Source organism: Cervus elaphus, chromosome 28 (genome assembly GCF_910594005.1).
Source record: "Cervus elaphus chromosome 28, mCerEla1.1, whole genome shotgun sequence".
Lineage (NCBI taxonomy): Eukaryota > Metazoa > Chordata > Mammalia > Artiodactyla > Cervidae > Cervus > Cervus elaphus.
Genome location: NC_057842.1, coordinates 32426326 through 32450136, shown reverse-complemented (window position 1 = coordinate 32450136; position 23811 = coordinate 32426326). Strand labels below are relative to the sequence as shown.

At 36.2% G+C, this 23811-nt stretch overlaps 2 protein-coding genes across 8 annotated transcripts in view; one reads left to right on the top strand and one right to left on the bottom strand.

Annotated features, from left to right (window-relative positions):
* The window catches only part of TBC1D32 (TBC1 domain family member 32), a 179601-nt gene that overhangs the window by 148200 nt on the left and 7590 nt on the right, over positions 1–23811 (bottom strand). For 3 of the 7 annotated variants that reach the window (XM_043889936.1, XM_043889942.1, XM_043889937.1), the window contains 8 exons: positions 22197–22358; positions 17840–18017; positions 9369–9437; positions 6693–6818; positions 3925–4003; positions 3693–3796; positions 3536–3597; positions 2616–2760 (listed from right to left, as the gene is read on the bottom strand). In XM_043889936.1, the coding sequence (XP_043745871.1) occupies positions 2616–2760; positions 3536–3597; positions 3693–3796; positions 3925–4003; positions 6693–6818; positions 9369–9437; positions 17840–18017; positions 22197–22358 (925 nt within the window). Of the gene's footprint in view, positions 1–2615; positions 2761–3535; positions 3598–3692; positions 3797–3924; positions 4004–6692; positions 6819–9368; positions 9438–17839; positions 18036–20917; positions 21036–22196; positions 22359–23811 lie in introns of those variants that run through there. The other 4 variants (XM_043889938.1, XM_043889939.1, XM_043889940.1 and 1 more) reach the window with 4 other exon arrangements.
* LOC122685308 (histidine triad nucleotide-binding protein 1-like) lies at positions 23056–23580 on the top strand. Its single transcript, XM_043889943.1, has one exon. It carries the CDS (start codon positions 23081–23083, stop codon positions 23459–23461), a length of 381 nt encoding a protein of 126 aa, XP_043745878.1. The 5' UTR covers positions 23056–23080; the 3' UTR covers positions 23462–23580.

The window sequence follows — 23811 nt, the reverse complement described above, 5'->3', positions numbered from 1 at the left end:
AAAATTAGAGATACCAAGGGAACATGTCATGCAAAGATGAACACAATTAAGGACAGAAATGGTATGGACCTAACAGAAGCAAAAGATACTAAGAAGAGGTGGCAACAATACACAGAAGAACTATACAAAAAAGATCTTCATGACCCAGATAACCATGATGGTGTGATCACTCACCTAGAGCCAGACACCCTGGAATGTGAAGTCAAGTGGGCCTTAGGAATCATCACTACAAAGCCAGTGGAAGTTATGGAATTCCAGTTGAGCTCTTTCAAATCCTAAAAGATGATGCTGTGAAAGTGCTGCACTCAGTATACCAGCAAATTTGGAAAACAACAGTGGCCACAGGACTGGAAAAGGTCAGTTTTCATTCCAATTCCAAGGAAAGGTAATGCCAAAGAATGTTCAAACTACCGAACAATTGCACTCATCTCACACGCTAGCGAAGTAATGCTCAAAATTCTCCAAGCCAGGCTTCAACAGTACATGAAGCATGAACTGCAGATGTTCAACTTGGATTTAAAAAAGACAGAGGAACCAGAGATTAAATTGCCAACATCCGTTGGATCATCAAAAAAAGCAAGAGAGTTCCAGAAAAACATCTACTTCTGCTTTATTGATTACGCCAAAGCCTTTGACTGTGTGGATCACAACAAACTATGGAAAATTCTTAAAGAGATGTGAATACCAGACCACCTGACCTGCCTCCTGAGAAATCTGTATGCAGGTCAGGAAGCAACAATTAGAACTGGACATGGAACAACAGACTGGTTCCAAATAGGAAAAGGAGTACGTCAAGGCTGTATATTGTCACCCTGCTTATTTAACTTATATGCAGAGTACATCATGAGAAATGCCAGGCTGGAAGAATCACAAGCTGGAATGAAGATGGCCAGGAGAAATATCAGTAACCTCACATATGCAATGACACCACCCTTATGGCAGAAAGTGAAGAACTAAAGATCCTCTTGATGAAAGTCAAAGAGGAGAGTGAAAAAGTTGGTTTAAAACTCAACATTCAGAAAACTAAAACCATGGCATTTGGTTCCATCATGTCATGGCAAACAGATGGGGAGACAATGGAAACAGCAACAGACTTTATTTTTTTTTGGCTCCAAAATCATTGCAGATGGTGATTGCAGCCATGAAATTAAAAGACGCTTACTCCTTGGAAGGAAAGCTATGACCAACCTAGACAGCATATTAAAAATCAGAGACACTACTTTGCTGACAAAGGTCTGTCTAGTCAAAGCAATGGTTTTTCTAGTAGTCATGTATGGATGTGAGAGTTGAACTATAAAGAAAGCTGAGTGTTGAAGAATTGATGCTTTTGAACTGTGGTGTTGGAGAAGACACTTGAAAGTCACTTGGACTGCAAGGAGATCCAACCAGTCCATCCTAAAGAAATCAGTCCTGAATATTCATTGGAAGGACTGATGCTGAAGTTGAAATTCCAATTCTTTGGCCACCTGATGCCAAGCACTGACACATTTGAAAAGACCCTGATTCTGGAAAACATTGAAGGTGGGAGGAGAAGGGGACGACAGAGGATGAGATGGTTGGATGGCATCACCAACTCAATGGACATGAGTTTGAGTAAACTCTGGGAGTTGGTAATGGACAGGGAAGCCTGGCGTGCTGCAGTCCATGGGGTCGCAAAGAGTTGGACACGATGAGCAACTGAACTGAACTGATACAGTTGAGATAAAAATTTAAAAAAAAAAAAAAAAGGAAAGCATCAGCTAGATAACATCCAAATTCATGTTAAGTAGTAATGAAGCATGTTGCTGCTTTGCATGGTTTGCATGGCAAGATATGGCCCCATTCCCATCCTTCCCACTGCAACAAATACATGTTGCGAGGGACAAAGATATAAGAACACAATCCAATATAACTATGACTACTGTCAGACACAGACTACTCTTACTCAGCAGCAGAAGAGGGAGGCAACAGTCTTTAACAGTCTTTTAATATTAGTACAGTTCTAAGGCAGTGGTCAGTTCCACAGGAAGTCACCAGCATTCAGGCAGTAAACACATTTTCTAAACTGCAGATTCAGGAAGTGGCAAATGAAGAGATGTTTGCAGACATGTATAAGCCAGAGAAAAGTGAAATTGAACCCTTATGGTTTACCAGATCTTCTTTAAAAATTCATAGCTTTAAAATTAAGATATGAGACTTCTCTGGCAGTCCAACAGTTAACTCTGCACTTCCAATGCAGGGGGCACAAGTTTCATCCCTTGTCAGGCAACTAAGATCTCATACGTGGAGTGGCAAGGCCAAAAGATTTTAAAAATTAAAAAATAAAATAAAATAAGACATGATTTGGAATAGGTCATTCGGTTTAGTAGATTCAAATGAATTACCATTAAAATCCTATTCTGAATCTACCACCTACTAGGTAAAGAATACTGAGCAAGTTACTTCCCTATGCCTCAGATGCTGCATCTGTAAAACAGGATAATAATACTACCTATGTCATAAACTGTTATTAGAATTAAGTGATTTAACACATGTAAATGTGATTAGAATTCTTGACACTGTAAACAAACAGCAGCTATTCTTTAAAACAATACAGCAATGCAAAGAAAGGTAGAAAAACATCTGTATTTCCTTACCATCCACTTTTTGAACCACACAGCCTCGGTATCCACCAATGCAAGAAAATATATCGGATCCAAAATTTTTTGTGAGACAAGATGGCTTTGATCATGCTTAACTGATAACAAAGACAAGGTACTCTCCACAATTTCTTCCATATACCTAATAGTTTGGGAAAGAAGTGATTTTTAGGAAAAAAAAAACGTTTTATATATATAATAGTGACATTTTTTATTTATGGAATGATAAAGTAATGAGTAATATCTCAAAACCTTATTTTTTAATATTTCAGTAAATGGCACAGATGAGATTCACCCCCAATTTCCTCTGCTCTAAAAACTTATGTTCTACTTCAACACTGGCTGTTCAAATTTAACTTTCCTTTTTAGACCACAGTTACCCTTACAACCTCATTAAAAATCTTAGAATTAAAAAGGGAAAAGTTTAAAGAACATTAAAGGAACTTCACCAAAGTATCAAAGACTCAAAGACCAGTAATGAAAGAACCTGAGGCTGCAGCACCCTCTTTTTACCTTTTTGTGATAATTTTATTGCTGTTTAGTCACTAAGTTGTGCCTGACTCTTTTTGCAACCCCATAGACTGCAGCCTACCAGGTTCCTCTCTTCATGGGAGTAACCAGGCAAGAATACCGAAGTGGTTACATTTACTTCTCCAGGGTATCTTTCAGACCCAGGGATCGAACCCACAATCTCCTGCATTGGCAGGTGAATTTTTTTACAGCTGAGCCACTTGGAAAACACACTGTGATAATTAAACTATATTATATATACTGGTATAGAGCCATTCACATAGCTAAGTACAAAACATGAAAAGCTAAAAACAAACCACATAAAATCAGTTGACTATATACTTTTTGAAATTTATGTGGCCAGTAAGACTCCTAATCTTATTACTGGTATAAATTAGGGGGCTTACTTTTCTGGGTGTCGAATCCAAAAAGATGGAGCCTCTTTCTGATATTCATTTAGAAGACGAATCTATAAAACAATGTATAACCATTCTCAAAAGGTTAAAATTCTTAAATACAGAATTACATCAAGAGAAATAAAAGCATATTACAGAAAGTAAATACCTTTTTAAGTAAATGGGTCACATTAGGATTACTTATGTCTATGCCAGTTGAAAGAGTAGGAATATGGTTTTCTCTGGAAACAAAGTATAACTCCAAATATTTAGCTAAAAAGGAAAAGTAAAAATAAGGTTATTATGCCATTCAGTTATAGTGCTTTCTAAAATGTTATTTCCTATCCATTTTTCTTAAGCACAAATTTTCAAAAGTTTTGAAAATGATATAATTAACATACCTAAGCTTGTATAAATTTCCTTGGTCATATGTAACGGTGAAAGTGTAAACGTCTGTGCATAGAATTTTAAAATCCGGTCCTATGGAAATGAAACAAAATTTGTATCCAAGACTCTTTCATCATCTATTTTTGTAAGAATCATTTTTTCACATAGCAAAAACCTTAATAAATACATGACCATTCAAAAACTTCAATAGAAATGTAACTAAAACAGCACATTCTTGTGTTGGTTGGCAAAAAGTAAAGTCAACCAAAACTAAGAGTCAATCTAATGCAGCAGAACATTGTAAAATTTGGTAATAGTGGATACAGACGTGGGGAGGCAAAGTGAGGTTCACTAAAGGAAGGAAACAATATAATTTGTTATAATCTGACACAATGTAAAGGTATTAGACAAGGAAACAGTAGGAGTACTAAATGTAAAAAACAAACAAAAAACCCACTCCTTTCCAAATCCAGTATCTGTTTTTGTTTTAATTGCTTACATGGAAAGTTTAGACTTTTAGGACTTCAATAATTTTACCTACTCCCAAGAAAAATATTATACTGTAAAATTCTACATTATTAAAACATAAAGTAGAAACTATCACAATGTAAAAAAATTAAATGAGATAAGAGATGTAGTACGTGACACTAACAGGTACTTAGAAATGACAGTTTATCATTTTAATTATACTAACTTTGATGGGATTAATCTTATAGTGAAATTCAATTTCTCATTAAAAAAAAATAAAATTCCCTCAAGTGTTCAACTTTGAGGAAAAAACTAGTAACCTTGCCTATATCAAATATTAGATTAATAAATTTAAGAAAATGGCTACCCAAGGAGATGTACATGGCTCAGATGGTAAAGAATCTGCCCACAATGTGGGAGACCTGGGTTCAATTCCTGGGTTGGGAAGACACCCTGGAGAAGGGAATGGCAACTCACTCCAATATTCTTGCCTGGAGAACTCCATGGGCAGGGTAGCCTGGTTGGATATAGTCCATGGGGTCGCAAAGAGTCGCAGTTGAATGACTAACACACGCATACACAAGTGACTAAATATATATTGCAATAACCCAAGAGATTCTTACTGAACATAGGGTATTAATTAATTTGGGAAGCATGTTTTCATAGTTGCAGCAATTTGGACAAAGCATAAGTTCTAGACAAAAAGAACATCATACCTTGTTTCCTACTCAAATGATTGGTTCTATTGTCATCTCACCTCAGGTGACTGCTTCTTCCAATTTTATTGCCTCAAGTACTGACACAAACTCTTGCTGCATATAATGGCCAAACCAAACCACTTAAATTGACCCAGCATGATCTTTACAATATTTATAATGGGAATAAAGAAAACCTATTAGAGCACTATTCTAACAATTGTATTTCCTGTTAGAATGGTTGAAGGGAAAAGGTAACCCTGAAATATCTTTCCCCCTTGAATCCTTCAGAATTTTTGAGAAGTCTGCATCACCCTCTGGTGTTAGTATGGTTGAACTGCATCCAGGATTGAATAAACACCATTTTCCCTCTTACAAAAAATATGAATAAATCACTTGTTTCCAAATCCCTTCTGTTTACCAGTACAATTATACTTTCATTGATGAAAGAGTATTTTTAAGTAGTAAAAAGGTATTGAGATTTACTTTTATGAACTGTTTACTGTCTCATCTTCTAAAATGTAAGTTCTATGCAGGCAAAGGCTTCTGTTTTGCTCAGTGTGTTCCCAGCATATGATCTAGAATGATGTGTATTGTAGGTAAATTTATCTTTTACTAATACCTTAAAAAATTCTATATTAAAAAACCTTATATATTTTAAGGACACTTTTTTCCTTCACTGGTATATCATTTATGAAGAAAAAGGCACTTTAAAAACTTAGTTTGTAGTTAAATGTGATGCTGGAACACAGTCCAGATTTTTTTTAATCCCATATAATTACTGCACTTTTTAACATAACCTTGCTTTTCATCATATACTGCTTCTGAGAAGTCATATGTGAATCATTTTTTACATAACTACCTCTTCTACTTTGCAACCTTAATTTTTGCAATTGTCTATATTTGCTGCATAATTAATGTCTTAGCTTTCCAGTTTCCCAACTTCTCTTTCTAGGCAGTTGGTGGTAGTCGTTTAGTTGCTAAGTCATGTCTGACTCTTGCGATGATGAACTGTAGCCTGCCAGGCTTCTCTGTCCATGGGATTCTCCAGGCAAGAATACTAGAGAGGGCTGTCATTTCCATTTCCAGGGGATCTTTGAGACCCAGGAACCGAACCTGGGTCGCTTGCATTGCAGGCAGATTCTTTACCAACTGAGTTAGGAGGGAAGCCCTTCTAAGCACTTAAGCAATCTCTAACACTTAAATACATAAGGAAAATGCTTATTTAAATCTTTCAGAGTAAATTTTAATCATTCCAAGTTCAAGTTTTCACATATGAATCCTTTCAAAAACACACTCTTTCTTTTAAAATAGTTTTCTTAATTGAAAAACAATGACACAGATACTTAGACGTCCCTTTAGAAGATAAAAACAAAACTCACGCTAATAAAGTCTGTCTTGGCAATGAAGTGTGATACTAACCAGACTCTGAATCTAATCATGATGTAGTAAGCTAATTCCCTAAAAAAAAAAAAAAAAAAAAACTTGACAATTCAAAAGTTGGAGGTGAAATTCTGTAAATATTTGAGCTACTATTAAAGAAAATTATATTCCATTTGCTTCTAGAATGGTAGGGGAAAAAACAGAAAATATTTATACTTCTGTAAGCATTTCCTTACCCTAAATACAGGATCAGGATCTGAAAGATACACTGTCAGCTTCTCACAGAGAGTGGTCCAATTTTCACAGTTCAGGACATCAGATGGAGGAGCTGAACACAATGTTTGCAAGGCTTCATATCTCACCTATAATTTTTTAAAAGAATCTTTATTAATAATTAGCCACCAAAGTAACAGCAATTCTCAAAATATTTAACAAACATTGAAAGGCTGAGTTTGGATAATTGCTTTAAAGAGCCAACTGAGAGTCAGATGCCCTTTCATGAAACAATTCTTGATAACTGATTTTTTTTAGACTGCTTAGCAGAGAAACAAAATAGGTTATTTTATGTTATGCAAAAACTAAAAAACACTAAAAGTTCAGTAGGGTTTTTCCACAAGATTTTGAAGAAAAACAAATTTTTTGGCCCATCCAATATACTGGGAGATTCTGGGTCACATGTCTGAGGGTAACAGGAGAAGGTACAGTGGTCAAATCTGAAAAGCCAGAATAAAGTGTCCCAGTGTCTTCTCCCGTACACTTTCCTCACTAGAACAATCCCCCACACGTGGTCCTGAGGTAGGAGGCAGATGGGTCCCCCCAGGGTAAAGCAACTGGAGATTCATTCTCTATTGATGGAAACTCCAAGACAAGAATAGAGGGAAATTAAGGGAGGAGGCTGGACCCTGCAGAGAACACATAGTTCTCATTCCCACAGTCAGGAGACCTCCCCAACCACAAATGTGCAGAAAAGGCTCCTTGGAAACCAAACTGGAGTCAAGTCAAGGGATGTTCTACCCAGAAGTCTTTTCAGTAGGATCCATCTTGGCTAAGATATGCATGCATACACAAGAATCCTGAGATATACCAAATATGGACGGCACACCAGGCAAATCATAATGATTGGTCAAAGGAAACCCAAAGAAATGCTCCATATAAGTGATTCAAACTGCCATGTGGGCACAACTCAGGGACTCTCCCTCTGAGTCTGCCAAAATATCTATCCACATGTGCTATACTCTTTTTCCCAATAAATACTTCACTTGCTTCACTACTTCCCGTCTTTGTGGAAATTTTTTTCCGCAAAGTGGAAGGGCCAGGGCCCTTGTCAGGTCTAGTGGCTAGAATCTGGGGCTCTCACCGCCATGACCCAGCCCAATCTCTGGTTGGGAACCAAGCCCTACTCTAAGCTATTGCAGGCCAAGGCCACCCAATTTCAGTCCTACAGTTTGAGGACTCTAATTCTAAAATACTGCCCAGATGTTCCTGGTAAGCCATTCCCACTCCAAGATATATGAACAATTCTCACAAAACAATTGATTTTAATTTGCTTTTGCTTCTACATCATATTTTCTGACCTTGTAACCACTGTGGGGTGGGGTGGCGGGGGGGGGGCTCATTCAGCAATGTGATGCAAAATTGAATTTCTGAATTTTCATATAAATCTTTTTGAGAAGAAATCCAATCAGAATTCTCAAAATCCAATCAGAATTCACTTAGGACAGTATGACCCAAGAGACAGCAGTGGCAAAAAGCTCTATTCCAATCAGAAGTGGAATAAAGCTTCTCTGCCTCTCACTCTCCAACTAGTGAGTTCCTCAAAATTTGGTTGTTTTTCGGCTGACTGAAGCCTAGTGAGAGGGAAAAAAAAAAAAATGAAGAGTCAAAAAGCTAAGACCTTAGGATACCAGGCACTCCAAATTAGGATGTCAAGTTTTAGGTGAAAGATACAATACACATGTGTTTTTAAATGTCTATACATTCATATGAAAGACTTCTATATACAATTTATTTGGGATAAGGATAAGCAGGACTAGGGAGAGAATTTAAAAACATAAGTAAATTTCTCCTTTTCAGTTAATTTTTAGGAGAAAACTCCATTAACAATTTACTACGTGTTCAGAACAAAAGTTTCTGATCATGTACAGATTTCCAAACAATCCACTTAAAAACAATAATATTGTTATCATATAAAGTCAGGTCCCATTGCTGATCTGTTAAAACATTTACTAAAAATCTAGAAAATAAATCAGAATGTGAAATGCTGAGAGGAAAAAAAAAGATCAGTGAGAGTAAGGCATAGCTATTCATTTGGTTTAAAATAAAAAGTTGAAGAAAAACAATGTATTTCAAAATTGAGACCAAATGGTAAGATGTACGAGATGTCAGGTACTTCAAAAACCCTATAATTTTCTATGTCAAGAGAAAAAGACACTGACAAATGAAAGAAAACTTCATAAAATTAATTTATGTAATTATTACAATATAAAGAAATATTCAGTAAAGCTGCTTTTAAAAAATCTTTTCAAATAAATAAATATATGTGTCAAAGTTGCTCATACTTTCCAAAGTAGAAAGAGCATTAAACCAAGTTTTTTTCTTCAAAGAAATCACTAAATTATCACATACAAAGCAATAGTGAAGGAACAATTTGGGGGAAAACTGCTCATAACTTCATCTCCTTGAAAACTGAAACTAGAAGTAAAAATTTCCTCTTATAAACTGTGATAATTCTCTAAGGAGACCATCTCTTATTCTGTGACTCTTCATTTCAAGACTAGAAGGTCTAGCAGGGATGAGTCTAGAACTGTCATGATATTAAAGGATTATCTTGAAGAGAAATAATCCAGCTGCTATTGATTATAATATATAAGAAGTATATCTGAGTGAACTTGACAGTTGTCCTTTAAACTTACCTCTTTAGGTTGCCCAGGATCCAACTGGTCTAAAATCAATTGTAATTTTCCTTGACAAAATTTGTAACTCTGTAACACAATTAACAGGACATACATTCCTTCACTCATTTATTAGCCTTTTAGAGGTATTATTATAAATGATTTTAATATAATTCCAAGCACAAAATGCATTCTGAACAAGAGAAGGGAATGAACTGGTTTGGTTTGGCAGCAAACTTAGAATTTTTGTATCCTAAGGCATTTAAGTGAGAACTTATGTTCCACTAGGACAGTGTACCTTCCTATATAGGAAGGTTATCATTTGCTGAGCAATTGCAACGTGCAGGACATTGTAAGACTGAAAAGACATGTAAAAGTAAAAAGTATTTTACACCCAGGAATCTGAGATTTGTGAAACAAAGATAAAACAACATGAATAAATAAGAAGGCACTAACAGTGCCCAAACTATAACTATAATGCTGACTGAACTTTTTTGTTCCTTTTCTTTTCTGCACTTCTCTGTAACCTTTCTTCATGCCTTCTCTTAAGCGAAGCATCCCTGAAGTAAAAACTCTCATCTAGAAAAAAAGTTTATAGTAGACCATAAACTGTTTCGGAAAAGGAAAGAATCTTTTTCTTGCCAAAGCAATTTAAATAATACCTAAAATAACCACTTAAAAATAAAAGCTGCCATCATTATGGAGTGGCCTCATTAATATGCTTACTAACCTATATAAGATATTGGGTTCCCAGGTGGTACAGTGGTAAAGAATCCACCTGCCAATGCAGATACAAGAGACTCAGGTTTCAATCCCTGGGTCGGGAAGATTCCCTGAAGTAGGAAATGGTAACCCACTGTGGAAATCCCACAGACAGAGGGGCCTGGTGGGCTACAGTCCATGGGGTTGCAACAAGTTGGACACAATTGAGCACGCATGCATTACTATACAAGATTCCTTTGTCATCTTAAACACAGTATAAATTATTCCTAAAATGTTACATAAGCAATGAAATAACTTATTACACTAGAAATCAGAATAAGTCTAAAAGTGTGGAAATTGAGAATACTTACCTTAAAGGTTTTCTTTATTTAACATTTCCTCTAGTGTTCTTGTGTGTCAGTGGATGGGCAAATTTCCATTGCAACTAACTGCAATAATTGACTTAACTAGAGCATGCAGGTAATGTGTTCCATTGAATACAGATTTGTTAGAAGTATTTAGAACAGCTGAAACAGTTATATTAAATATTCCTGCCCCTCTCCCCACCAAAAAAGGGCGGTCCGGTAGTTAAGACTCCATGCTTCCAATGCAGGGACCATGGATTTGATCCCTGGTCCAAAAACTAAGATCCCACATGCCATACAGCATAGTCAAGAAATAAATAAATAGACAAATTCTTGAGGGAGCAGGATCTGCTAACTTCGTTGCTAAAGCAACACAACATAGATCTGTTGGTGATATCAATATAGGTAGATAACTCCAAAAGGAAAAATATTTTTTAAACATATTTACATGTATGAAATTGTAAACCAAGCAAACAATTTCTGAGCAAACTCTACAGGGGAAAGGGCAAGAAGTAGATCAGGCTGATAATCTAAGATGAATTTTGGTCCTACTGCATGATCATACAGACACTAATTAAAGGTGGTCTTTAAATGCCAAAGTAAGATTTGTATACATTTCTGTCAAACAGGGTATACCTAAAGATAGTGCACACAAGATGCGTTCTGTAACTTTTGTTGTTTTACAGAGATGTACTCACTTTATTCAACACAAACTGAAGATTATTCACATTAGTCAATAACTGTACTAAGTACAAAATTCACACATCCATCAAAATTAATTGCCCTAGAAACCTCTTTTTAAATCTTTGGTTTGCAAATTGTATAAGCCATTGAAATACAACTAGTGAAAGAAAGACAACTGTTCTGTTGTTGAAACAAATGGCTATGGGAAATAAATATATAAATATTAAACTTAATTATTCCTCAGGCTTTAATATGTCTAACTGCACAATGATTTCTTCCCTATTCTCACATAAGGAAAAGAAAAAAAGAAAAAAAAAACACCAACCAGGGATGAGGACAGTAACAGCAAACACTTACAGAAGAGCTTAATATGAAGGCAAGTTTAATGTGTGCAGAATGCTTTATGTACATTAAACCTGCAAAGCAACCTTATAAGGTAAATGTTATTACTGTCTCTTCTATAACAGTTAAGAAAATTGAGACACAGAAAGAGATTAAGAAGTCAAAGCTCATAGTTCATAAATGGCACAGCCAGAGTCTGACTTGTTTTCAAGATTCAGAAGGAATTAGCTTCACGTAAAATAGCTTTTCAAAATTATAGTGCATCTAAAACTTCTTAAAACTATGCACCCACTCTTCATTAAGTCTTAAGTATAGAACAAAGTTATTAATTCAAAACAAAAACAAGTTTTTAAAATATTTTCAAATGATAAAGTTTTTAATTTCCTAGATACTTAAGTTATGTGAAAAGTGCTACCATTGTGAAATAAAAACAAAAACCTATTAATATTTAACAGTATAAAGGAACACATATTCATGAAGGTATTAGCACTGTTAATTAAAGAAATTAGCTTTTCTGGTATCAAATTGTCTCAAGACATTGCTTTAAAACAAGCAAGCAAGCTCACACCTGCACCTAACCAATTCTCCTCCCAATCCACCTGTCTCAAGCTTAACTCTAGGCAGATGCACTATTGATACTACTGTATTCTTTTTTTCCAGTCTCAGATGCCTTTCCTTTTCTACATTTTTAGGATTTTAGGTTTTTATCTTTTTCTGTTTATAAGGCAAATAATAATAATAAAAGTCTGATCAATTGAGGATAGCTAGAGATGGAGGAACTTCTGAACAACAGTTTGGGCTGCGGTTATCCTATTGCTCTAGCCAATGCTACTGAACAAGAGAATCCTGTGATTCTTCAGCACTATGATATCTTCAAAAGCAGAATTCCTCACCAAAAAGAGCACTGTAAAACTCTAAAGATTTTAAGAGAGGCCAAAAATGGGGCTAAACTCAAGATACTCTAAGTTTTGAGAAGTTAGGGCAAAACACAAATTAAAGTGATCCAGTGCATCTGGGGAAGGGCTTCCCCAGTAGCTCAGCCGTAAAGAACCTGCCTGCCAATGCAGGAGACATAAGTGATGCGGGTTCGATCCTTAGGTCAGAAAGATTCCCTGGAAGATCCTGGGAATGGCAACCCACTCCAATGTTTCTGCCTGGAGAATCCCATGGACAGAGGAGGCTGGCGGGCTACAGCCCACAAGGTTGCAAAGCATAGCACATACTCAGGGCAAAGGCCTCACACCCAATAAAAGAAAAGAGCTACTTAAGAAACGTCTTACTGAAAGATTCAAAACCTAGTAACAAGATGGACTACAAATTGTTTCCAGGAGGTAGTTCAAACACAAAGTCCAAGTAATAGCTTCTTTTCCAGGAACTAAAAAGCAGAAACAACAAACCTGACCTTCAGGTGAACAAGTAACAATGGGACAATATTAGTTTTGGCACTGCTACTGTAACATGTTACCATAAACTTCATGACTTAAAAAAAACACCTATTTATTTATTTATTTAACTGTTAGTTGTTCCCAGTGACCCATTTTTCCCCTTTGATAGCCACAGATTTTTATTTGTTTATATTTTGACGGTGCTGGGTCTTCGCTCCTACACGTGGGCTTTCTCTAGTTTCGGTGGGGTGCCATGGCTTCTCTTGCTGCCGAGCACGGACCCTAGAGCGAGTGAGCTTCAGCAGCTGCAGCACAAGAGTTTAGCTGCCCCACTGCATGTAGAATCTTCCTTGACCAGCGACTGAACCCGTGTCCCCTGCATTGGCAGGCGGATTCTTAACTACTGGACCACCAGGGAAGTTCTCAACAGCATTTACAGTTCTAGAGCTCAGAATACATCCACAGAGCTGTGTTCCTTCTGCTTCCTGGGGAGAATCTACTTCCTTGCCTTTTCCAGCTTCTCAGGACTGCCTGCATCCTGGGCTCATGGGCCACCTTCCCTCTTCAAAGCCAACAACCACTCTGACATCTACTTCAGCCTGCCCAGCACCTTCTCTGCCTCTGACCTTCCTGAGTCTCTCTCATATGGATGCCTGTGATTACATCTGGCTCCTCTGAATAATCCAGAATAATCTCCCCATCTTAATTTAATCATATTTACAAGTCCCTTGGGCTACGTAAGGTAACAGTTTACAAATTCTGGGGATTAAGACATGGATGTTTTTGAAAGAGCTATTATTCTGCCTGCCATAGGGACCAAAGGATGGGCTTTAAGGAGAGGTAGCCATGAAAGCAAAGAAATGCCTTATATAGGTTCACGTTACAAAAGAAGAGCAGGTGCCTGTTATCCTAAACTCAACTTCTCCATACAAAGTGTACATCTATCTTTTCAGCATTATTTTGCAGACTTTTCCATGTTTAATCACAGTATCAAATCCTTTGACAATTCTCTGCTCACAACTATAGTAAAAACCAGCCAACTTTATTCTTTAATATGCTAAAACTTACACAAATAGTCTCCAAGAAAGTCATGTCCAAAGTTTTTTAATAATGGTTCAATATACAATCAGGAGTCAATATTTAAAATAACAATGAAATAAAGCCTGTTCTATTTATAAAATACAAGTGTTCTACTAATATCAAAATAGCATCAAAATTTTGACTAAATATTATTCACAGAACAATTCAGCTATTTTAAAGCCCAGTGCAAGTAAAATCAATTTTGAAGGCATCAATAATAACATCAATATTTAATGGAATGAATGATTGATATATCTTCAGAGACTCTTTCAATTCTGAGCATATTAATTCAGCCTCTCTTTGGTCAGTTAAAGCAAGAGAATCTTTTTTTCACTAAACAAAAGCATACACAAACATCTCAGCCACACTAACAGACCTTTCAGGACAGTTCTGGCATTTATGTGATTTTTTTCCCAAAGATCCAGGGATCCCATGCCTTGTTGGTGGTGGGCATAGTTCACTTTCAATTCAATTAGTCCCTTCTGAAACAAAGTCATATTCATAAGGCAGGCACTTTAAAGGAAGCCATATAAACTTAAAGCAAGATCCTTCTCAAGAATCAAAACAAAAAACAAAAATATCTTCTGAAAGTATGATTCCATTTCTATCAAAGCTTTGAATTTCTTCAAAAATCTAAGATTCTATGATGAGAAATAACTTGGCATTTGATATTAACACTCTTAACTGCCAGTTAATCAATCCGATTTAGATCTAAATATTTGTACTTCTTACAACAAATTAACATGCTCCACTTTTTTCTCTTCTGGTTTAATTTCAGTGTATATGTGCTCAGTCACGTCTGACTCTTTGTGACTACATTGACTATAGCCCGCCAGACTCCTCTATCCAGGCAAGAATCTTGGAGTGGGTTGCCATTTCCTCCTTCAGGAGATCTTCCCAACCCAGGGATCGAAATGGACTCATGTGTCTCCTGCACTGCAGGTGGATTCTTTACCACTGCACCATCTAGGAAATAATTTCAGTGTAGACATACGATTTATCTAATAACTAAGAATGCGAAGATCAATGCAAAGAAATAGAGGAAAACAATAGAATGGGAAAGACTAGAGATCTCTTCAAGAAAATTAGAGATACCAAGGGAACATTTCATGCAGAGATGAACACAATTAAGGACAGAAATGGTAGGGACCTTACAGAAGCAGAAGATATTAAGAAGAGGTGGCAAGAATACACAGAAGAACTGTATAAAAAAGACTTTCATGCCCCAGATAATCATGATGGTATGATCATTCACCGAGAGTCAGACATCGTGGAATGTGAAGTCAAGTGGGCCTTAGGAAGCATCACTACTAACAAAGCTAGTGGAGGCGATGGAATTCCAGGTGAGCTATTTCAAATCCTAAAAGATGATGCTGTGAAAGTGCTGCACTCAATATTTTAGCAAATTTGGAAAACTCAGCAGTGGCCACAGGACCGGAAAAGGTCAGTTTTCACTCCAATCCCAAAGAAAGGCAATGCCAAAGAATGCTCAAACTACGGCACAATTGCACTCGTCTCACACGCTAGTAAAGTAATGCTCAAAATTCTCCAAGCCAGTCTTCAGCAATACATGAACCGTGAACTTCCAGATGTTCAAGCTGGTTTTAGAAAAGGCAGAAGAACCACACATCAAATTGCCAACATTTGTTGGATCATAGAAAAAGCAAACGAGTTCCAGAAAAACATCTATTTCTGCTTTTGACTATGCCAAAACCTTTGACTATGTGGATCACAATAAACTGTGGAAAATTCTGAAAGAGATGGGAATACCAGACCATCTGACCTGCCTCTTGAGAAACCTGTATGCAGGTCAGGAAGCAACAGTTAGAACTGGACATGGAAAAACAGACTGGTTCCAAATAGGAAAAGGAGTATGTCAAGGATGTATATTGTCACCCTGCTTATTTAACTTATATGCAGAATACATCATGAGATGCCAGGCTGGAAGAAGCACAAGCTTGAATGAAAATCACCAGGAGAAATATCAATAACCTCAGATATGCAGATGGCACCACCCTTATGGCAGAAAGAGAAGAAGAACTAAAGAGCCTCTTGATAAAAGTGAAAGAGGAGAGTGAAAAAGTTGGCTTAAAGCCTAACATTCAGAAAACTAAGATTATGGCATCTGGTCCCATCACTTCATGGGAAATAGATGGGGAAACAGTGGAAACAGTGGCTGACTATTTTTGGGGGCTCCAAAATCACTGCAGACGGTGATTGCAGCCATGAAATTAAGATGCTTACTCCTTGGAAGTAAAGTTATGACCAACCTAGACAGCATATTTAAAAGCAGAGACATTACTTTGTCAACAAAGGTCTATCTAGTTGAGGCTATGGTTTTTCCAGTAGTCATGTATGGATGTGAGAGTTGGACTATAAAGAATGCTGAGTGCAGAAGAATTGATGCTTTTGAACTGTGGTGTTGGAGAAGACTCTTGAGAGTCCCCTGGACTGTAAGGAGATCCAACCAGTCCATCCTAAAGGAGATCAGTCCTGGGTGTTCATTGGAAGGACTGATGTTGAAGCTGAAACTCCAATACTTTGGCCACCTGATGTGAAGAGCTGACTCATTTGAAAAGAGACTGATGCTGGGAACTATTGAGGGCAGGAAGAGAAGGGGACGACAGAGGATGAGATGGTTGGCTGGGATCACTGACTCAATGGACATGAGTTTGGGTGAACTCCGGGAGTTGGTGATGGACAGGGAGGCCTGGTGTGCTGTGGTTCACGGGGTTGCAGAGTTGGACATGACTGAGCGACTGAATTGAACTGAACTGAATAACTAAGAAAGTATAATCTTACGAGTCCTCAGAGTTCTAAAGTTAGGTGTTTCTGTGCCTTTCCTTTCCAGAATCTCCTTGAAAAATAGCAGTTCAGTAAACCTATTGAATAAGCCATCTGATTGCATTAAACTGAACTAAAATCTCTATAGCATACTCTTCATCCAAAGAGTACATCAACAAGAGATGATTAATAGCCACAACATGAAGAAAATTCACAACCTTTGTCACTTCCTCCATCACATCAGATAATTAACTGGACTTATAAAATTTAAAACTCAGCACAATATTTCCTGCTAAATAATGCAGTGATAACTTTTACATTCTGCCTTGACTAATTCCAAAGCCATTTTTCCTTCAAAAGTGTAGTCTTAACTGCGATTAACATACATATATATTTCACGTCTCACCAAAACTTCCCATATCCCTTTTTTGGTATGCATTTAGGATCTATGTTACGGTTATGTCTCTATGTTAGAACTAATTAGGTGAAAATGTTTCACTAAAAATATCAGATGGGATTCATACAAAGGTCAAACAGACTCCACTTGGCCTGAAAATTTCTGTATGGAAATTTATGGTATATTCATGGGCCCTACTCCAACTAGTCTCCTTTGTTTTCTATTAGGACTAATCTAGACACTGGACTCTTAGCTCTGTTGTAGCCAAATGACAAGGATTCCAATAAATGGGAAAGATAAAATATAAAGCCTCAAATCTTTGGACATAAATAAAAAGCTTACATTTTAAAATTAACAATTCATAGCAACTTTCATCTCCAGAAGATAAGGGAAATGTTTTATCTCCATATCTCATCTATAGTGTAGTTAAAATTTGAATAATAAGGATTAATTGGGAATAAGATCTTTTGTTTAACTAAAGATTAAGCAGATTGTTTCATTATTTTTTTATCCAAAATCTACCAGTTTATTTCCTCATCTCATTAACAACTGTTCAGATATAATTTGCTGAACATATAATTCTAGAAGATATTATTTCATGAACTAAATGTTTAATATCACATTGTTATTGCTTATTCTTCTGAATCTTAAAACTAGAAAGTAAGAAAAAAAATCTGGCTAATAAAGAACGCATTGAAGCTAATGATTATTAAACACTATTTCAAGACATAAAGGCAGAATTAAACAACACACCTGATTGAAGGACGAGTCACTATCAGAGCAATTGTCTGTGCAATAACTACTGCTTTTCTCCTTTTGGATTTTTTTCTGCCTCTCTTGACTTCGTATTTCATCTTCTTCAAACTTGTTAATCATAGATTCCACCACTATCATCATGATGTTCTTCAGAGAATGAATCATCTCTTTGTATCTTTAAATCCAAAGCAATCTTTGTAAGAGAAAGACTATTAACACAAATTAAAACATTCAACTAAATTAAACTGATTATTTTTTTCTGTAAAGTCCCTTTAAGAATACAATCCTAAAGACAAAAGTCAGTTTTTCTGAAAGAACAAATGACATAACAGAATTCACACAACAGGAAAATAATTAATAGGAAATTTAAAATATGTTATTTCCCAAGTTTTTGCATCTGGTTACATGAACCAAGGCAGTAAAATTAACAGAACCCAAGGCAAGATGTTCCAAAGGCAGACTCCAGTAGTTAGCAACAAAGTCAACTGCTAATATCCAACTACCAAAACCCAGCCTATACTACATGACACTTTCACTCCTTTTTAAAATTTCTCTTTCTCTATTCTCCCTTCCTCTATTTTTTCCTTCCCTTCTTACCTGCCTATAATTTGTATCTATGGGCATCCATCACTACAACTGAGAACCAAATAAGAATTAAAATATCAGTGGATTCTTTCAAATAGAGAAACCACTATCAGAGATGTTAGGAAAAGGATTCCTGAAATTAGTAAAATTTTGAACTGGATAATTTCTAAGGTCCATTTTAACTCTCTGGGTTTATCTCTCTATATATATATTTTTTAAAAACTTGTAATAAATTTCTCCATTTATTAAGTGCAAACTCTCAAGCACCCATACTAACATTAAATTAAGATCCTCCAAAACCCTACAGGTAGAATTTTAGAGCTAGATGGAAATATAAAAATAATCTAGCCTACCCTTTATTTTACAAATGAGAAATATGAGATGTGTACTACTGAAATTTCTATACTTAAAAAGGCAAAAAATAAAAGGAAAAAGGCAAAAATATTTAAATAAAGATAGTGAATAAAATGGGCTTCCCTGGTGGCCCAGACGTTAAAGCAAATAAAATACTAAATTTGAAATCAGAAAACTTGGATTGGAGTCCTCACTACTTTACCTACAAGCTCTATCATTATAAATAAGTCTCTTTTTTCTCAACTATACATGAGAAAAAGAAAATAATCTAGGACTTCCCTAGTGGTGCAGGGGATAGGAATCCTCCTCCCGATGCAGGAGACATGGGTTCAATCACTGGTCCTAGAGAATTCCATACGCTGCGGAGCAACAAAGACCATGCACCACAACTTGGAGCCTGCAAGCTGCAACTACTGAACCCATGTACTACTGAAGCCTGCACGTTCTAAGCCCATGAGCCACCAACTAATGAGCCCCTATGCCACAACTACTGAAGCCCATGAGCCACCAACTAATGAGCCCCTATGCCACAACTACTGAAGCCCATGAGCCTAGAGCCTGTACTCCACGACAACAGAAGCGACCTCAATGGGAAGCACACTGCAACAAAGAGCAGCCCCCACTCACCGCAACTAAAGAAAGCCCAGGCGCAGCAACAAAGACTCAATGCAACCAAAAAATGAAAATAAGAAAATACAATCTAGGAGCACTCTTCTATTTACTAGATGGGATGCTGTCCAATTCATGAATCATTGAATAAAGTCACTTAGAGCTTTAAATTAAAAAAAAAAAAAACAATCGAGCTAATCTAGTTCACATGGCCCTAGCAAGAAATAAATAAGAGCATATATCTGAAAGTTCTTTGTAAATATAGACCATGATAAAACATATGTCCATTGCTTATCATTATAATAATGAAAACACATTAGAAAATAAGCACAGAAACTTCCCTTTCTTAATATTCTGGTTAGTGGGTCATATTAACTACATAAATCTAAGAAAGGATAGGTAAGGTACTCTCCCATAGAAGTAATAAAATCATGCTGGGGGATTTGGATAAAAATAGTAGCCTGAGATTTTAAAGTTTAAAGAAATTTTAAAACATATTTTAAATTATATATTATATACATTATACAGCATCAAATACATGATTTCTATATGTAACTTATACATTATATATTTAATCATGCTATTTAATAATGTATAATTTACACATTATATAACTATAAATAGAATATACATATAGCTACACGTGTATATTTTTAAAGTCTCAGAAATTATGAGAAAATACAACAATACTGTAAGAAAATAAGAATAGGAACAATACAGAGGGAAAACACATACAGAAAAGAACTCCTATAGAAGTGAGAAGCAGCCCAGGGAAAACTCAAGTTTAAAAGTTTATAAAGAGAAAGAAGAATAACCCAACACTATTAATCAACTATAATCCAATATAAAATAATTTTTTAAAAAAAGGCAAGAAGAAATCGAATTCTAAGACACTCTTTAGACTAACTAGTGAAGTACATATAGGAACTGGGTTAGGAGGCCCCAGCTTCCTCCTTAACACATTCCAAGCACCAAGAAACAGGGAAGTGTAACAATGTCCTCGTAGCAATCAATAGCTGTCCACCACAGCTGCGCTCCCTTTCCACAGGAACTGGGTGATATAGCTGGGCGGAGGAGTAAACTACACTCCCCAGACTCCATTCCAGTTAGGTATAGCCACATGAACAACATAAACTATCTCCTTAAAACTTACAATAGAGTGGGACTTCCCTGGTGGCACAGTTGATAAGGTCTGCTTGCTAATGCAGGGAACACGCGTTCAATCCCTGGTTCAGGAAGATGCCACATGCCACAGAGCAGCTAAGCCCATGTGCCACAACTACCAAACCTGTGCTGCAGAGTCCACGAGCAGCAACTACTGAAGTCTATTTGCAACAAGAGAAGCCACTGCAAGGAGAAGCCCAAGCACCACAACAAAGAGTAGTAGCCCCTGGCTTCCTGCAACTAGAGAAAGTTTGAGTGCAGCAAAGATCCAGTGTAGTCAAAAATAAATTAAACTGTTTTTTTAAAAAGCCTACAACATATTGATTTAATAAAGGAATATAAAAGTAAATCTCAATAACTTACAGGGTAAGGGTAATTAAAATCCATAAAGTTTCATTTTAGACATATTTTCTCCAGAAAATATAAATTTCTTGAAAACACACAAACATGAATTCTTCTGCAAGGCATGTCAGCAAACTAGCTAAAGGAAGACAGAATAAAAAACAAAACAAAAAAAAAACCCAAAAAAACTATAGAGTAAGACCCTCAATATCAACAGCTAAACAAACTGGAACTCAGTAGCATCTGTAGGTTTGAAAAAGACTAGGACAGAATATGGACACCACTGAGAAGATTCCTTCATAGTCCAAGAAATTAAAAAAGAAAATGCTCTAAGAGGTAGTGAAAAAACCAAATCAATTAACAATGAAAATAAACACTGTACTTCCACTTATATATACGAGATTATATTAACGTGATAGATCTTACAAATGAATTGTTTCATGTGCAAATACCTATATTTAAAAAACAGATATCAAAATGTTTAATTAAGAAAGCAATTTGAATTATTACAGTAAAAATGTTTTTAATAACTGTACTATTACATTAGCCCTAAGTAGTTTCTGAAGAAACACACGCACACACACAAAAAAGAAAGTAACACTCTGTACAACTGAAAATCTTTCATCCATGGTTCACAAAGAACATTCATTAAGACATTTAAAATCTTTGTGAGGTAATTATTATCATATTAATTTTACACATGAGTGAACTAAAATGTAGGAAAATTAAATGTCTTAACCAGAGATAAAAAGTAATTACTAAATACTTTTTAGTAATATTTAGATATCCTAAATATCCCATGTAAAACTTTGCTTTTAGCATTAAAAAGTTTTCATTTTCTGACTAAGAGTTTTAGTCCTCCCTTTAGAATATTTAATGACATTTCCAGAAATAGACTATTAGAAATTATAATAAAGAGGGTTTCCCGTACCTCTGGTTTCACTTTTCACAGTTTCAGTTATTAAATGGGAAATGCCAGAAATAAAGAGTAAGTTTTAAACTGTGTGCAGTTGTGAATAGGTGATACAATCTCTCAGTCCTGCTCAGCACGTGAGCCATCCCTCTATCCAGTCGTGCCTGGGAGTCACTTAGCAGCCATTTAGCCTATCAGATCGACTGGGCAAGCCATCCTTTTTACTTAAAGCGGAGTGCAAGAGTGGCATGATCTAACTCATTGGTTTAAAGAATCGTTCTGGCAGCTAGGAGAAAAAGAAACTGCAGGAGACATGGGTTGAGGGTGCTTTCAAGGAACCCTGTTGAGAGAAAAACTACTTTAAAATACTATTGTGGGCATACTCACTCTTTAGATTCCTGAGTTCTTTTAGTAACATGCTGTACAACTGTGTCATAGCCAAATTCCTCACCCTGGTTCTGATCAGATGTCCATTTTTCCATTTCTTCTTCAATCATAGACCCCAAAGTGTTGCATATATACTGTCTAAGGTACTTCACAAATTCATAGCTGAAACAAATATTTGAAAAATAAATGCAGTAAATATCATGAATTCATCTATCAACCATAACCAGAAAAAATGTTAGCACAGAAAAGATCTGTAACATAATTAGATTTCTTACCTTACTCTAGGATTAAATTAGTTATTCATCCCAAATCATTCAACTAATCTAAAATTTTGTTGTTTTTTTTTTCCTGAGAAAATTGGCAAAATTCACATTTAAAAATGACAATGGTGGATAGCACACTTCGGGACCAATACAAACTTTAACGGTTTAGGACCATTCCACACTTTGCTATGGTTTGCATGTGATGCTTAAGCACAGGGAAAGCAGTTGTTAGAGGCTTTTATAATTGTTCAAGTTGATGAAGAAAACCACATTAGAATAACAATAATTATAAAAGAATTAAATAGGAAAAGGTTAAGCTCCAATCATCAGAGGTTTTTTGTACATTTGGTAACTGTGTACATCTTGAACTGACCTAAATTTTCACCTAATCAGCTTTTGTCTGATTATGTTCACAAAAAGGAGTATCTCAGAAAATCCAACACACTGGACATTTTCCTTCATTCTCTTAGGTTGATGCCAACATTAAAATTCATTTGCTAACTCACAACAATATAGCAAATATGAGAGGGCAAGAGTTCCAAAAGTCGGTAATTATTTTATGAAACACATTTACTAAAAGTAAAAAGCAGCCCCGGCCAGCTGCTCGGGAGGGAGGCAGAGATGGCAGATGAGATCACCAAGGCTCAGGTCGCCCGGCCTGGTGGCGACACGATCTTCAGGAAGATCATTCGCAAGGAAATCCCAGCCAAAATCATTTATGAGGATGACCAGTGTCTTGCTTTCCATGACATTTCCCCTCAAGCACCTACACATTTTCTGGTGATACCCAAGAAACATATATCCCAGATTTCTGCAGCAGAAGATGATGATGAAAGTCTTCTTGGGCATTTGATGATTGTTGGCAAGAAATGTGCTGCTGATCTGGGCCTGAAGAAGGGCTATCGAATGGTGGTGAATGAAGGTTCAGATGGGGGCCAGTCTGTCTATCATGTTCATCTCCATGTTCTTGGAGGTCGGCAGATGAACTGGCCTCCTGGTTAAGCATGCTATAGGGATAATTTTGCCTTCTATATGCAGTGATCAGGTTTGCAAGTTCTAATAGGCTTAACAATTTTTTTTTTTTTGCCTATGTATGGAGATATTGAAAAAATAATTTAAAAAACTCATAATAAAAGACATTGTTGCATGGTTTTTAAAAAAAAGTAAACAGCAATGAATGTAATTAATATCATGATTCAAAATGGTTTAAAAAGATTTTTTGGTCTCTTAAATGACAAAGATAATTTAGGACAGGTCATTTTTGTAAATGCCACTATGTTCAAGACTTGTAGTTTGTATGTATCTCTGTACAAAGAGCCTTGCATATAATACGTAGCACAGAAGCTCAAGGA

Coding starts and splice junctions, on each gene's coding strand:
- LOC122685308 (XM_043889943.1), top strand. CDS start 23,081: ATGGCAGATGAGATCACCAAGGCTCAGGTCGCCCGGCCTGGTGGCGAC.